The 14674-nt window shown below is 45.6% G+C and overlaps 2 protein-coding genes across 2 annotated transcripts in view; one reads left to right on the top strand and one right to left on the bottom strand.

Moving 5' to 3' along the window:
• Positions 1–3271, top strand: part of atp6v0cb (ATPase H+ transporting V0 subunit cb) — a 20856-nt gene extending 17585 nt beyond the window's left edge. Inside the window, exon 3 of the mRNA XM_056297730.1 lies at positions 2851–3271. Coding sequence (XP_056153705.1) covers positions 2851–3055 — 205 coding nt within the window. The 3' untranslated portion in view covers positions 3056–3271. The remainder of the gene's footprint in view (positions 1–2850) is intronic.
• On the bottom strand, positions 3200–14009 carry nubp2 (nucleotide binding protein 2 (MinD homolog, E. coli)). The gene is made up of 7 exons (XM_056297728.1): positions 13952–14009; positions 12867–12985; positions 12164–12362; positions 11468–11622; positions 9614–9724; positions 8976–9045; positions 3200–5478 (listed from the first exon to the last, which is right to left on the bottom strand). Exons 1-7 carry the CDS (start codon positions 13965–13967, stop codon positions 5339–5341), a joined length of 810 nt encoding a protein of 269 aa, XP_056153703.1. The 5' UTR covers positions 13968–14009; the 3' UTR covers positions 3200–5338.
• Positions 14010–14674: the final 665 nt, after the last annotated feature.

A 14674-nucleotide genomic window follows, 5' to 3' on the forward strand; every position in this document is an offset into this window, starting at 1 on the left:
TGATGAAATCTTAAGTAATAATTATATTTGAAGTTTCATCCCATAAGAATAAAGTATCCCAACAAAACACAACTGCATAAGAACCTGGCGTTTTAGCAAATACCCCTCATTTTAGAAGAGTGACTTGCTGTTGGAGAGGACGTGTATACGTCACGTGGTTGTATCTGGAACTGCAAGCTGCCGACTGGAATATGCAATTTCTTATTTTTCGTTTTTTTTTTTTTTTTTTTCCTTAAATCGCTTTCTCCTTGGATAAAATAGTATGTTTTCATTGGGTGGAGCACTTCCCCCCCCCCCCACATTAAAATAAAATGTTCCCTGCCCTGATTGGCTGCCTGCAGAGGAGCGACGAACTGCTGCGGGCCTCTGCAAATAGCAGGTAAAACATGATGGGAGGATTTCATGAGTGACGTCATGACAAGGGTCGATTCTGACAGGCTCATTCAGTCATGTGACTTTTGGGACACAAACACCACTTAACATTTCATACCTAAGTATGAGACACTGTTTCATTAATATTTCATTGTTAATTAGTAGTGATACTATGTTTAACATGTATAACATGTTAATAGTATTTAGAAATATGCAAATTCCCTAGACACACTTGCCCTTCAGGGGATCTTGAGAGCTTCAGGTTGAGAAAGGAATAGTTTATTTTATTCCGTTTACCAGAGGTTGGCGCTATAAGAGGAATATATTAGGATCACTGCTTTCAGTCTTTAGTGCCGTAACCCCCACTTATCATCGTAGTTGTGTAAGTCTGTACCAAATAATAAATGACAATAAGTATACCTTCTGGTGCTTTGGGGTCCACTGTTTCTGCTTTTTCACTTCCACATAATAGCAGGAATCTTTCATAATTGAGAAATCATGTTTCTTCAGCTGGGCGTATCTTCACCAACTGTAGACCTAATGCAACGTGCTGTGAGGATGTGTGGACTTGATGGGTGTCTCATCACTGATGGGATGTTTGTTACGCGCTTCCCTGTTGAATACTGCAGTGATGTTAAGACGGGACAGCAGAGGACCAATAGAGTATATTGATGACCAGTAGATTATATTGATGACCAGTAGATTATATTGAGGACAAGTAGAGTATGTTGATGACCAGAAGAGTATGTTGATGACCAGTAGATTATATTGATGACCAGAAGAGTATGTTGATGACCAGTAGATTATATTGATGACCAGTAGAGTATGTTGATGACCAGTAGAGTATGTTTATGACCAGTAGAGTATGTTGATGACCAGTAGAGTATGTTGATGACCAGTAGATTATATTGATGACCAGAAGAGTATGTTGATGACCAGTAGAGTATGTTGATGACCAGTAGATTATATTGATGACCAGTAGAGTATGTTTATGACCAGTAGAGTATGTTTATGACCAGTAGAGTATATTGATGACCAGTAGAGTATATTGATGACCAGTAGAGTATGTTGATGACCAGTAGATTATATTGATGACCAGTAGAGTATATTGATGACCAGTAGAGTATGTTTATGACCAGTAGAGTATGTTGATGACCAGTAGAGTATGTTGATGACCAGTAGAGTATGTTGATGACCAGTAGAGTATATTGATGACCAGTAGAGTATGTTTATGACCAGTAGAGTATATTGACAAGACGTTCATTTCTGCAGAATGAGAGAATGCAAATCCCACTGCAGGTCAGAATGAACTACTGCTGTGGATTCAGTTTGGTGTTAAAGCGGTTACCGATGACGATCAAAATTTAATGGTCACCAACTTACACCCATCCATCCTCGATCTGGAGGTGTTTGGAAAAACGAATACGTAGGAGTCAGCTTTTGAGTCCATGTATGACGAGGATCATATTCGTAGTTAACCTTTTAACAACCCTCATCTAAGGATGGGTTTCGTTTATCTTTTCCTGTACAGGTGCTAAAATGATTTTTAAAAACAGTACTGGTGCCTGAACTGATACCAAAGAGCAAATTACAACAAAGATTTTTTTTTTCAATTGCGAAGATATTAAGCCATATTAACTTATGTGTAGATAATAAACAAACTAAACAATTCATTTTGTATCATTTGTCATTTGTCACTTGTCATATATGTTATCATTTGACCGAGTTTAATGCATCAGCTACCTTAATGGCATTTGCCATCACCTGTTAAGGTGTGTTGCGGGGGTCAAAGGTGAGTGCGCAGAGCCTGTAACTTCTGTTTTGGAGCTCCAGAAGACGGCTGAAAAAGTGAATGGATCTTTAAATCAGCAGCTCGGCCGTTATATTTCGGCAGTGTCTGGTAGGTATGGATAGCACTGGAAGTGGTGGTACCAAGATTCAGTACCCAGGGCGTCTGGGTAGAGTGGCGGTCTATTCCGTTGCCTACCAACATGGAGATCGCCGGTTCGAATCCCCGTGTTACCCCCGGCTTGGTCGGGCGTCCCTACAGACACAATTGGCCGTGTCTGCGGGTGGGAAGCCGGATGTGGGTATGTGTCCTGGTTGCTGCACTAGCGCCTCCTCTGGTCGGGTGGGGCACCTGTTTGGGGGGATAGCGTGATCCTCCCACGCGCCACATCTCCCTGGTGAAACTCCTCATTGTCAGGTGAAAAGAAGCGGCTGGTGACTCCACATGTACCGGAGGAGGCATGTGGTAGTCTGCAGCCCTCCCTGGATCGGCAGAGGGGGTGGAGCAGCAACCGGGACGGCTCAGAAGAGGGGGGTAATTGGCCAGATGCAGTTGGGGAGAAAAAAAGGGGGGAGGAGATTTGCTACCCAATATGACCTTCATCCCTAAAATGAGTCCTGTTGTCCAACTGAAGTGGGTGCTTCGTGTCTGTAACACTTGGTGTCTGTATGTCACGGTCCTGTTTATAGGAGTTTCCTCTACCTGGGTGCTGGACTGAGTGTGGGCCTGAGCGGTCTGGCAGCCGGCTTCGCCATCGGCATTGTGGGGGACGCGGGCGTGCGGGGCACGGCCCAGCAGCCTCGGCTCTTCGTGGGCATGATTCTCATCCTGATCTTCGCCGAGGTCCTGGGTCTCTACGGGCTGATCGTCGCCCTCATCCTCTCCACGAAATAAACCCCCTCCCCCCTTCCCACCCCCACAAACATCTCCACTACAGAATCTGTCCTTTAAGTTGCTGCTGGAGGAAAAGAGAAAAGTTTAAAACGGGAAAGTATTGTACAAAATTTCAGACGCGGGGGAAAACCAAGTGAAGGTGGATTAAAAAAAAAAAAAAAGAAAAGAAAAAAAGATGGAAATAAAATATGGCTCCATAATATGGTCTTATCGCCACGCTGTGTACAGTTGTTCTGATTTGATAGTCAACTTCTTGTAAATGCGCAATGTAGTGATTTGTCTGTCCCGTGTGTGTGTGTGTGTGCGTGTGTGTGTGTGTGCGTGTGTGTTATGAAAAAGAAAAAAATGAATATTCCTTTATTTTTGTTTTCCTCCCGTCTCTTATTCGAGGCCATCAGGTGTAGCCTTGCTCCTGGTCTTTCAGAGCCGACCACAGGGCCCACTGCTTCCTGCTCCCCCGCTGACCTGGGAGTGGACACTCTTTGCATTAATGTCGAGGATCTATTTGTAAAGGCAAATGTGTATGAACTTAGTAGCTCATGGTTTGTTTGTTTTGTTTTTTTTTTCACTGATTTTATTTATAAGGAATTATTCATTGGAACTGTTAAAACGGAGCAGAAGTCTTTGATTCCCAGTGATATCTATATAAATATATACAGACATATAGTATAAATATCTATACATAGGTTTTAATGCACTGTGTGTGGGTTAAATGTGATAAGTGATTGGACTCCTCTGGATGTATTACTCGGTATTGCAAAAATCGGATTGCCTTTAGTATGTGACTGGTGGAGTGGGAGTGTTGTGTGTAACCGTTGTATTTTAATCATTTAACACAAACCTTCTCCCACACTTTGCCCCTGTAGTGCAGCTGTTTGATTACATTAAAGGTGTGTTTGTGCGCGCGCAAGTGTGTGTGTTTGTGAGTGTGTGTGTGTGTGTGTGTGTGTGTGTGTGTGCACGCCTAGTGTTTGGGTCTCGCGTGTAATTTCCACCAAAAAAAAAAAAATGTTCATCTCCTCTGCGACTTGTTCATCTTCTCTCCCTTCGTCTGTGGCTGTTCTCCGTGTTTCACCGCATTCCCCCGAATTAAAACCTGCATGGAGTTCAGTGTTCTGTCGCAATATTGAGTTATTTGAAGAGCCAGGCCACTTTTCAGAAGGTCTAATCCAGATCAAAACCACATCCCACAGCTCTCTTTCTGCTCGCCACACCAGATTCTGTTCTTTCAGCTGAACCTGAAAGAGAACTATTGACCGTTTGTTGTTGGTCTCGACGCCGTGGCGGTTCGTGCCGTACGGCCGGCGGGTCACCGCTGAGATGGAGGATTCGAGTTTGGCCTAGCGTGTTTGTTTTTAATTTCCAGACGACTTGGTTAGAATTGATCTGGAATTTGTTTTCTGAAAAATGGGACAGCGGCTGGAAAAGCCTGTATCGCCACTGGTGTTCAAATTATTCTGCTGTTGTGTTGAGATGAATGTCCACAATCAAATTAAAGAAGATTCCGAACTTAGACCTGACTCGCTTTCCAAACACCACACACACACACACACACACCACTGCCATAGAGTGTTTATTACAAAATGTGTCATTAGCACAAGAAGGTTTCAATTAAATTGGAAGTAAAACAAAATGAAGCAATTTACTAAAGTGAAGCGCCGGCTCTACTCCCAGTCTGCTCTTGGGTGACGGGGAGGTGAGAACTGGTTTTCACACCATGGCTAAAACCTCTACCAGCAATCACATCTTTTCTGCAAAACTCAGTTCTACAGAGAGCAAACAGTGATTATAAATATACTTAAGTGAAGATTATAAAAATAAATTGGTGAATAATTTAAGCGTGTGCAGTTGTGTGACTAAAGTAGTGGCATCTAAACCCCGGCAAAAAGATTTGAATTGAATTCCAACATCCAGCAGGAACTTATTCCGACGACAGAAGTCGGATCCGGCACTCGGCCTTTCACAAATGGCCTCCGCAAACGGGCTCCACGGTCTGAAGTGCAACCATCTGCTGGCCCTTGGCTCCGAAATATGAAGAAAAATTTATGCAAGTCGCCCAGCCGGGCTGACCGACGCTGGCACGTTACAAAGGTGGAAACGGGGCAGAAGAATGTGTAAATCGACTTTGTCTTCACTGTCCGCACAGCTTAAACATCTGCATCGGCTCGATCAGACGACGATGCGTCTGCCCGGTGTCAACAGATGAACATCAGGGGGCGCAATACGAGTGAAGTGTGAAACGGCTAAACTGGCGAGAGTTGTGGTTCACGGCAGGGACTCGTATCAGGCGGCCTCCATGCTGTTCAGCAGAGTCTGGGAGATGCGGCTGATGGCGCTGAAGGTGGCGCTGGAAGGGAACGACTGCATGAAGTCTTTGCCCTCCTCCAAACTGGTGCCGAGCTGCGGGTCCAGTGGCACAGAGCCTGAGATGACACAATACACACCAGTTTATAAATGACTCTACCGAAGCCCATCGATAAAACTGCTGCAAGTCGGGAACAACCCCCCCCTCCCATATGCACGTCTTTAAAATGCATCTACAATGACAGAAATACATTCCAGATTGTGAAATTAAACATTCTGAATTCTAAAACACCAACAGAGGAACGTTCTAGACTCCGTTGGATCCCCCCCGTGAAACAATTAGAAAGAAAAACCTTTTCAGCAAAGTTGGCTTTCAGTTCTATCCATCCATCCATTATCCAAACCGCTTATCCTGCTCTCAGGGTTGTGGCGATGCTGGAGCCTATCCCAGCAGTCATTGGGCGGCAGGCGGGGAGACACCCTGGACAGGCCACCGGGCCATCACAGGGCCCCCACACACACATTCACACCTAGGGACAGTTTAGTACGGCCGATTCACCTGACCTACAAGTCTTTGGATTGTGGGAGGAAACTGGAGCACCTGGAGGAAACCCATGAAGAGAACATGCAAACTCCACACAGGACGACCCAGGACGACCCCCAAGGTTGGACTACTCTGGGGCTCGAACTCAGGACCTTCTTGTTGTGAGGCGACCGCGCTAACCACTACGCCACCGTGCCGCCGCATTCAGTTCCATCATGGTAAAAAGCGTTCAAAGCTCTTTTTTTCTCAGACCATTTCCTGGCCTCGGTGCTGCTGCCGGGCTGGATAACGTCTGGTTAGCATCTCGTGTTGGATTTTGGTGCTTTTTCAATTTGATCATACAAGTGACATTTTTTAGAGGGAAAATTTGGTGAGCATTCATTTTGACATTTTAACACATTTTCAAGTAATATTTGTTCCATATTTTCAATTGTAGGTAACCTGAAGTGATAGAAATACTGCTCCTAACTGAGCAGTATTTCTAAGCAGGTGTTTTCTTCGCTAAAACTTTTATATTTTAATGTGTCCGAAGTTAAATCCATCAAAATTAAAAGGATTTGTGTTGAATCAGCCTTTTTCACAAAGAAGTCACCCAGGGGTAAAGTATATTCAAGCAGAAGCTGGAAAGTGAATATACAATTTTATATATATATATATAATTATAAATTCACTTTAAAGAAAGCTCGATTTTGAGCGGGATAAAAACCACAAACTGGGACTGAACAGAATCCAGAAAGCTCCTTATGACTTGGATCTGCAAGGCATGGATCAATATTGGTGATTGATTTGTCAAAAGTGCTGATTGATGAGCGACGGGGCATACGAATCCACAGAGGCTTTAGTTTATATCTCGGTGCAAAGCATGGGGCCTGGAGGCAAATAAGCATTATCTGCCCCATTACCCGCCTCATTACTGGCGCACAAAGTGGACAAACACCGAGTGGAACCAGCAGATGAAATGTGGATGGATCAATAAACATCACCGCTTTCCTCGAAAGCGTGCACGCTGCACCAAAACCTACAACTGTTTCAGCAGCGAGGCCGGGATGGAAACTGCTAAACGGGGGGATTACTGGGTAAAGATGGATGCGGCACCTGTGGAGTGTGACGCCACTGTGTGGCTGTAAAGGAACATTACAATTCACATTGATTCAATAATCCACGTAAGGAAATCCCATAAAGTTGAATCAGTTCATCTGCACACGTTTATTGGAAGAAACGTTTCATCACTCATCTAAGGCCCCTTTTCCACTACATGGTACCGGCTCAACCCGACTCGACTTTTTCGTTTTCCATTACTGGAAAGTACTGGCATTTTGGTAACTTACTACTTTTCTGGTACCACCTTTGTCGAGGTTCCAAAAAAACTGGTGCGGGTACCAAAATCAATGTAAACCAGCTACACTGAGGGGGGGGGGTACTGTTACGGTACTGGGAAACGACCCTGCGAGTCGAGTTGGGCCGGTACCATGTAGTGGAAAAGGGGCATAAGTGACCTCTTCAGTCTCAACTGACTGCAGGTATCCCTACCCTTAAAAACACTACAGTGGCGTAACGACTGAACCAATGATTGGTTTCATATGCAAATTGCCGTGAGCATTACCTAGAGTTACAACGGCCATGTGTACCATTCACAGAGGACTGGGTAATAGTTGTAATCACAGGTTTGACTCTCATCATCCACTGGAGCATAAACTAGGAGTCCTCAGGACACTGTACCATCGAGCTGACAACGTCCCCACCAACACAGCGGCCGGGGAAGGGCAGAAATCCCACATTAAACAGGCCCTGGTTTGTTTGGGGTTTTTTTTCTCCCCAATTGTACCTGGCCAATTACCCCACTCTTCCGAGCCGTCCCGGTCGCTGCTCCACCCCCTCTGCCGATCCGGGAAGGGCTGCAGACTACCACATGTCTCCTCCAATACATGTGGAGTCTTCAGCTGCTTCTTTTCACCCGACAGTGAGGAGTTTCGCCAGAGGGACGTAGCACGTGGGAGGATCACGCTATTCCCCCGTTCCCCCTCCCCCCCGAACAGGTGCCCCGACCAACCAGAGGAGGTGCTAGTGCAGTGACCAGGACACATACCCACATCCGGCTTCCCACCCGCAGACACGGCCAATCGTGTCTGTATGGACGCCTGACCAAGCCAGAGGTAACACGGGGATTCGAACCAGCGATCCCCATGTTGGTAGGCAACAGAATAGACCGCCATGCCACCCGGACGCCCAAACGGGCCTTGGTTAAGTGTGGTTATCCTAACTGGGCATTTTGTCAAAGCCAGGAAGATGCCCAAACAGTGCACCAGCTGATCAGAGAGGAGAAGGACAACAGCTGTCTAAGTGTAAACCAGTGGTGATTCCGTATGTGGCAGGAGTGTCGGAACAGTTGAGACGCATATTTTCCAAACACTGCATCTCAGTTGCTTTCAAACCCCAAAAGATGCTGCGCCACAAATTGGTCCAGCCCAAGGATCGGTCCCCTGTCACAAACAGAGCAATATAGCGTATGCTGTTAAGTGCCGGGAGGATTGCCGTGACTTGTACATCGGGGAAACTAAACAGACGCTGGCCAAGAGGATGACACAACACAGGAGAGCTAACACGTCAGGCCAGGACTCCACAGTTTACACCCATCTGGTCTGTAGATGAGGGATGAAGATGTGCACATCCTTGATAGGGAGGAATGCTGGTTTAAACGGGGAGTCAAAGAGGCCATCTATGTGAAGAGGGGACAACCATCCCTGAACCGAGGGGGGGGGGGGGGTTAAGAGTACATCTGTCACCATCTTACAATGCTGTGATTGCAAACACTCCCAAATCCTCTGTGAATAGTACACATGGCCATTGAAACTCTAGTTAGTGGTCATGTCAAATTGCATATAAAACTGATGGTTGGTTGCTGTCGTTATGATACTGTATTGTTTATAGGTGGGGGGGGGGGATACCTGCAGTCAGTTGAGACTGAAGAGGTCACTTAGATGATGATGAAACATCTGTCAGTAAACGTTGTGTCCAGATGAACTGATTCAATTTTACGGGATTAAAATTCACCATCAAATACATTGCTCTCACCCAGAAACACGGATTCTGTCAGTTTGGCAAGCTCCTCACCGCCCCCCTTAGAGAATATGTTGCTGCATTCCTGATGAAGAAAGAAAAATCCATGCATCAAAAACAGCATTGAGAAAAACACATGAAGATCTGAGAGAATGTGTGAGGAATCGGTCCAAAAGTTGGATTCAAGCTGCTTAACGATCATATTTATCTGTCAGAATGTTTATATTTCATAAACAGAATTTGTGAACAAGTTATCAATAATCCAGTGCCGTACTTTAACACAAGCACCCAAAGCCTTTTTTCCCCCAGAAAAGAACAAAACTGACAGGAAGCCAGCTGCCAGTGAGCTGTCGTAAGGATCATCGGTGTAGCAGAACTACAAACCAGAATACCAAGGTAACAACCACCTACATTAAAACAGCCCCATAGAGAAGTACACTTTGTATATGTAGGTTTATGTAACAGGACCAACTACGGAGTAAAGAGAATGACAGTTATCAAGGCTGCTGACAAACTCATGTAGCAGTTCACATCACACAACTTTACAGTCTAAAGAACACACAAGCAGGACGTGTGTGTATATGTGACAGAGATAAGAAAGTGACAGTAGGTACCGTGTGTGTGTGTGTGTGTCTGTGTGTCTGTGGACTCACCGAGCAGTGCGGACACACAAAACCGCTCATGTTCTCGATGATTCCCAAGATCTTTACTCCCGTCTTCTTGCAGAACGTGATCTCCCTCCTCACATCCCCCGTAGAGACGGCCTGCAGAGAGAGACACCCTCACGTCACCCGGTGTCATGCTTCTCTGCAGACACCCGTCATTCCCCCGTCCCTACTAAACTCCCCGAATATCGGGTTTCAAATCTCTTACGGTAGGTAGATCCTTTCACGTGGATAATGTTGGACATTGTCTCGTGTAGCACGCTGTCCAACAAAGTGCATTAAAGTCTGCACTTCCTGTTCTCGCACTTTGAAGTATTTTGACAAGTACTTTATTTTGCACTTGTGTGCTGAGCCAGCAAAACAAGCATTTCATGCTGACATTGAGTATAAACTACTTTTCATGACAAATAAACTTGATGCGGTGTTTAGGTCTGTCTTTACGTTAAGCGTCCTGTCTGGACACATTCACATAAACCAGCTCAGCTGTCAAGAAAACTCGATTTCATTTAAAGTTTGGGTTTCTGATAAAAAAAAATTCTAATTGCACCTTCATTTACTTTCTTTTGTGAATTGTACTCGCTTCCTTGTGAGAAGAAATCCTTCCATGTATATGATATGAGTTTGATCCCTTCCAGAAGGAACAGGTCAACAGTACTGTCCATCCATCCATTATCCAAGCCACTTATCCCAATCGGGGTCATGGGGATGCTGGAGCCTATCCCAGCAGTCATTGGGCGGCAGGCGGGGAGACACCCTGGACAGCCCACCAGTCCATCACAGAGTCAGCAGTACTGGAACTGCAGTATTTGTATCTGTGCAGACGCACATCACCCGCATCTCTTTGTTTGTTCGCTTTCAAAGCAGTCACGCTCGACGGCAAGGCGGCATGCCAGGCTTCTCAAACTGAAAGAGTACAGGGAGCCCCAATAACAATGTGTGTGCCAGGGGGCGTCTGGGTAGCGTGGCGGTCTGTTCCGTTGCCTACCAACACAGGGATCGCTGGTTTGAATCCCCGTGTTACGGTCGGGCGTCCCTACAGACACAATTGGCCGTGTCTGCGGGTGGGAAGCCGGATGTGGGTATTTGTTCTGGTCGCTGCACTAGCGCCTCCTCTGGTCGGTCGGGATGGGCGCCTGTTCGGGTGGGGCGGGGGACCTGGGGGGGAATAGCGTGATCCTCCCACACGCTACATCCCCCTGGCGAAACTCCTCACTGTCAGGTGAAAAGAAGCGGCTGGTGACTCCACATGTGTCAGAGAAGGCATGTGGTAGTCTGCAGCCCTCCCCGGATTGGCAGAGGGGGTGGAGCAGCACTCGGGACGGCTCGGAATAGTGGGGTAATTGGCCAAGTACAATTGGGGGGGATTAAATAAAGAATACATTTAAAAACCTGTGTACCAGCATCATAACAGCCTTGCAGCACCTTGGCACAGACTCAACAAGAGGAAGGTGTTTTTTGTTTTTTTTTTCGGGAAGAACTCCAACACAGCCAGGTCTGATCCTGTCCTCGACACAACCCGTAAGGCCACAAACAAACATACAGTGTATACATATGTAGGTATATATGTACAATCTGTACATATATACCTACATACACACAAGCACTTGGCCTCTATCCTGACCAGGCTTCATATTTACTGTGATTATGTCTGTGAGTCACATGCACAGGGCTGCCTGACACACAAGACGTAACATTTAACACAGGGCTGAATGATAAACACATTCTGTAGCCCACATTTAATTCAGGTTTTTCTTGATTTTGTCTCTTTCCCACTGTTTTTTCCTTTCTTTCTCTTGCTCTCTCGTCCATCCTTCTCCCAGTTTTCCCAGTACAATTCCATACCTGGGGTGTGGTGACCAGCACGGCTCCGTCCACGCGGTGCTTCTTCAGGTTCTCCAGCACGGCCAGGTGCTCGTCGGACGTCCCGGGGGGTGTGTCCACCAGCAGCACATCCAGCTCTCCCCACGCCACGTCCGACACAAATTGGCCGATCAGTGCTGAGGGAGGGGACACCAGCCGGGGGATGGCGAGGAGGTCGGGGTGAGTCAAGTGAGAGAGAAATAGAGTTAAAAAACTATCTTACACGTCCCCACCCCACCCAGCTCAGGATCTACCATGGAGCCATTATTGTCACACAGCGGTAGCCTAAGGTTTACTTAGAGGAGGGAAATTGTAACCAGGAGGTTGACGGTTCAACTCCTCAGAGTGGCAATTCATTATGCATATGATAAACAGTCATCCTCCACATAGAACAGAGATATAAATGAATGTGAAGCAGGGCCGTGATTGCTGCATAGCTCAATGAGAATAAGACAAACAGACAAAACCACTCAGCCAGCCCAACAACTTTTTCTTTAAAACTCAGAAATCTGGGAAGTGGGGATGCAGTGAGTCGCTTACTTTAAATCAGAACCACTCAGCCATATTGGCAATATCATTCTTCTGGAAAGTTTGAATATTAATTCTCTGTAATTGATGCATTTGGGGGGGGGGGGGGTAGATGCGGCCATTCAAACCTCAGGGTCAGGTTATACATACCATTCTTCTTGGGTCCCCTCCAGATCACCGCCTCATCTGGGTCCTCCAGCAGGAATCCGATGGACATGAGGGACAGGCTCTTCTCAGGGTCCGTGTAGACTGGCACCCAGCCGGCATCACACTGGTGCACCTCAGGCCGGCCCACGCACAGCATACGGGGGATACTAGGTCCACACAGGTCCACATCCAGGATGCCAACCTGACATATGAGATATGCAGGTGTTACATGTGTTTTACACACATCGGACAATGGCAAACACACATATATTTTTAGCATTCCACCGTTGCTCACAACCAGAGTGACGCCCAATAGCTGGAAAAGGAGAATAAGCTCTAAGTTTTGATTCCTCGATCATGGAAATGACTAAGCAAGGAATAATGGGAAGGTCAAAGGTCAACGTTCTTGTGACCTTAGGAAGATTTTGTCAAAGTGGGTGAGGAAAGATAGTGAAAGTGAATGAGATCATATGAGGATAATGCCAGGAAGTTATGGGGACTGTTCAACTGTAAAAACTGATGCTCTTTGTATCAACGATAAGTAGATATCTGTAGGTTGACAGACTATTTAAGAGGTCATGATAATCTCTCTCTCCCTCTATTTTATACATATATACAGAAACACACACACACACACACACAGTTCTAATCTAGTGCCTCACACACACAACACACACACACACACACTTCCAATCTAGGGCCTCACCTTCTTGCCTGTGTGCCGCAGAGCCAGTGCTAGCTCTGTGGTGAGGGTGCTCTTGCCAACCCCTCCTTTCCCTGACAGCACCAACACCACACGCTGGACCTGGGCTAGGTTTCCTTCATCTAAAAAACAGTCAAAGATTGAATCTACGTTGGTAATACGAGTGACATGGCAATGCAAGAGGCCGTTTACAACGTCTCAATAAGCACCACTGTTGGTATGGACAATAACTACTGATGACATGACACAGCTGATACATCAGACTGTTCTCAGTCATTGAAGCAAATACAACGCCTTGACTAATAATACAATATTGACAAAGTTCATTAGGATAGTGCTACAAGATACAATAAAAATGCTTAACAGTATTTCCCAACCCAGTCCTCAGGGACCCCTTGTGCTGCAGATTTTCTTTGTAAAACCTGCATAGGTAGGCCTGTTTGTATTTACTCGGCCAATCATATTATAGCACATAATTATGTCAGGTATACCAAATTTGATATAACTGAATTTTATTTGATTGAGGAAGTAAAAGCAGGTCTATCCATGCAGGGCTACAGTGAAAATCTGCAGAACAGGAAATACTAGGGTCAGTCAAAAACACGAAAATGTAAAGCATTTTCAAGAGCATATTAGGTCATGAAAGTAAAACATTACAACGATGACACATTGATGTAAAAATAGATACAAATACAAAAAAATTGAAATAGGTACTTGAAACCCAGGTCAGGGACAAGTCACATTTTATCCATTGAACCCACCGGGTTCAGACTGGTTTCATCTGGTTGATGTTTAAGCATCTTGATATATAATTCGTACATTTGGACGTGTTATGCGGATTTAAAGTATTGAAGTGCTGCTCAATGTCAGTTTAATATTTTAAGGTTTATACCGATGTGATGAACTGCCCTTATGTTAGCCAGCTAGCTGTTTGGCACATGATTATGACACAGGTGGAAATTTCATACAGTATGTATTACATATTATTAATATATTAGTACACATAACTCAGGCTCACTTCATCGTGCGTCATGGAACGTTTTAAGCGTCATGAGCTTGGATAGATTAGATAAATGCGGTTTACTTACCGTTATTTTGTTCCATGTTTGTGTCTTTGGTAGCTCAACTCGGCAGCAAATTACTTCCGTGTGACGTCACACAGCTGTCCAATCAAACCGTGTGAAACCCGCGAGTCCCGCCTCACTGCAGAATCCACCAATAGGATGTTAGTGCGTTGGTTTTGCGACGCGCACGCATTACGCAGTCGTTAAAGACGCCGCTCTTCATCACGGACGCGGGCTGTTGTGTTGTGGGTCGTCCTGTAATTTTGTGCGACGTTTATTAAAAACTTGGTGCTTTTAAATGTCTTTCAAGGATGTCGTGCGTCCTGTGCAAAAAAAGAAGAAAGAGAGAAAGTATTTCAGAAATATCAAGATCGTTTTGACTAATTTTCTCGAAAGTGTGGAATTCCCGTTCCCCCCGCACCATGGGGGGTTTCAACGCCATCACGGAAAAAAATGATGCTGCGCTGTTTCATAGGAACAAGACTATACGACATTGTGTTTTGAAAGCTCAAAACCGTGACAAATAGTCGAAACGTGCGATCTGACTGGATAATGAATGACAGCAAGATACAAACCCTATATAGGTCAATGTATGGGAGAATATAGGACGCCTGCCCCTGGTCGGTGCTGCGCCATAGTGTGACTCAGCATTGTATGCGACTGAAACAAGAACTCAAGGACTTCCTTCCGTTCTTGTCCGTTAACGATAATGGTATGCACAGATGGGGAACCCCCCCCCCCACTTAT

The sequence above is a fragment of the Lampris incognitus genome, chromosome 17 (genome assembly GCF_029633865.1).
Source record: "Lampris incognitus isolate fLamInc1 chromosome 17, fLamInc1.hap2, whole genome shotgun sequence".
Lineage (NCBI taxonomy): Eukaryota > Metazoa > Chordata > Actinopteri > Lampriformes > Lampridae > Lampris > Lampris incognitus.

What these genes read in the sequence shown, in the direction of transcription:
- nubp2 (XM_056297728.1), bottom strand. An exon ending in TGCTGGTCACCACACCCCAG is followed by an intron (nt 9,725 to 11,467) that starts GTATGGAATTGT and finishes CTCTCTCTGCAG; the next exon opens with GCCGTCTCTACGGGGGATGT. An exon ending in TTGTGTGTCCGCACTGCTCG is followed by an intron (nt 9,046 to 9,613) that starts GTGAGTCCACAG and finishes TTTCTTCATCAG; the next exon opens with GAATGCAGCAACATATTCTC.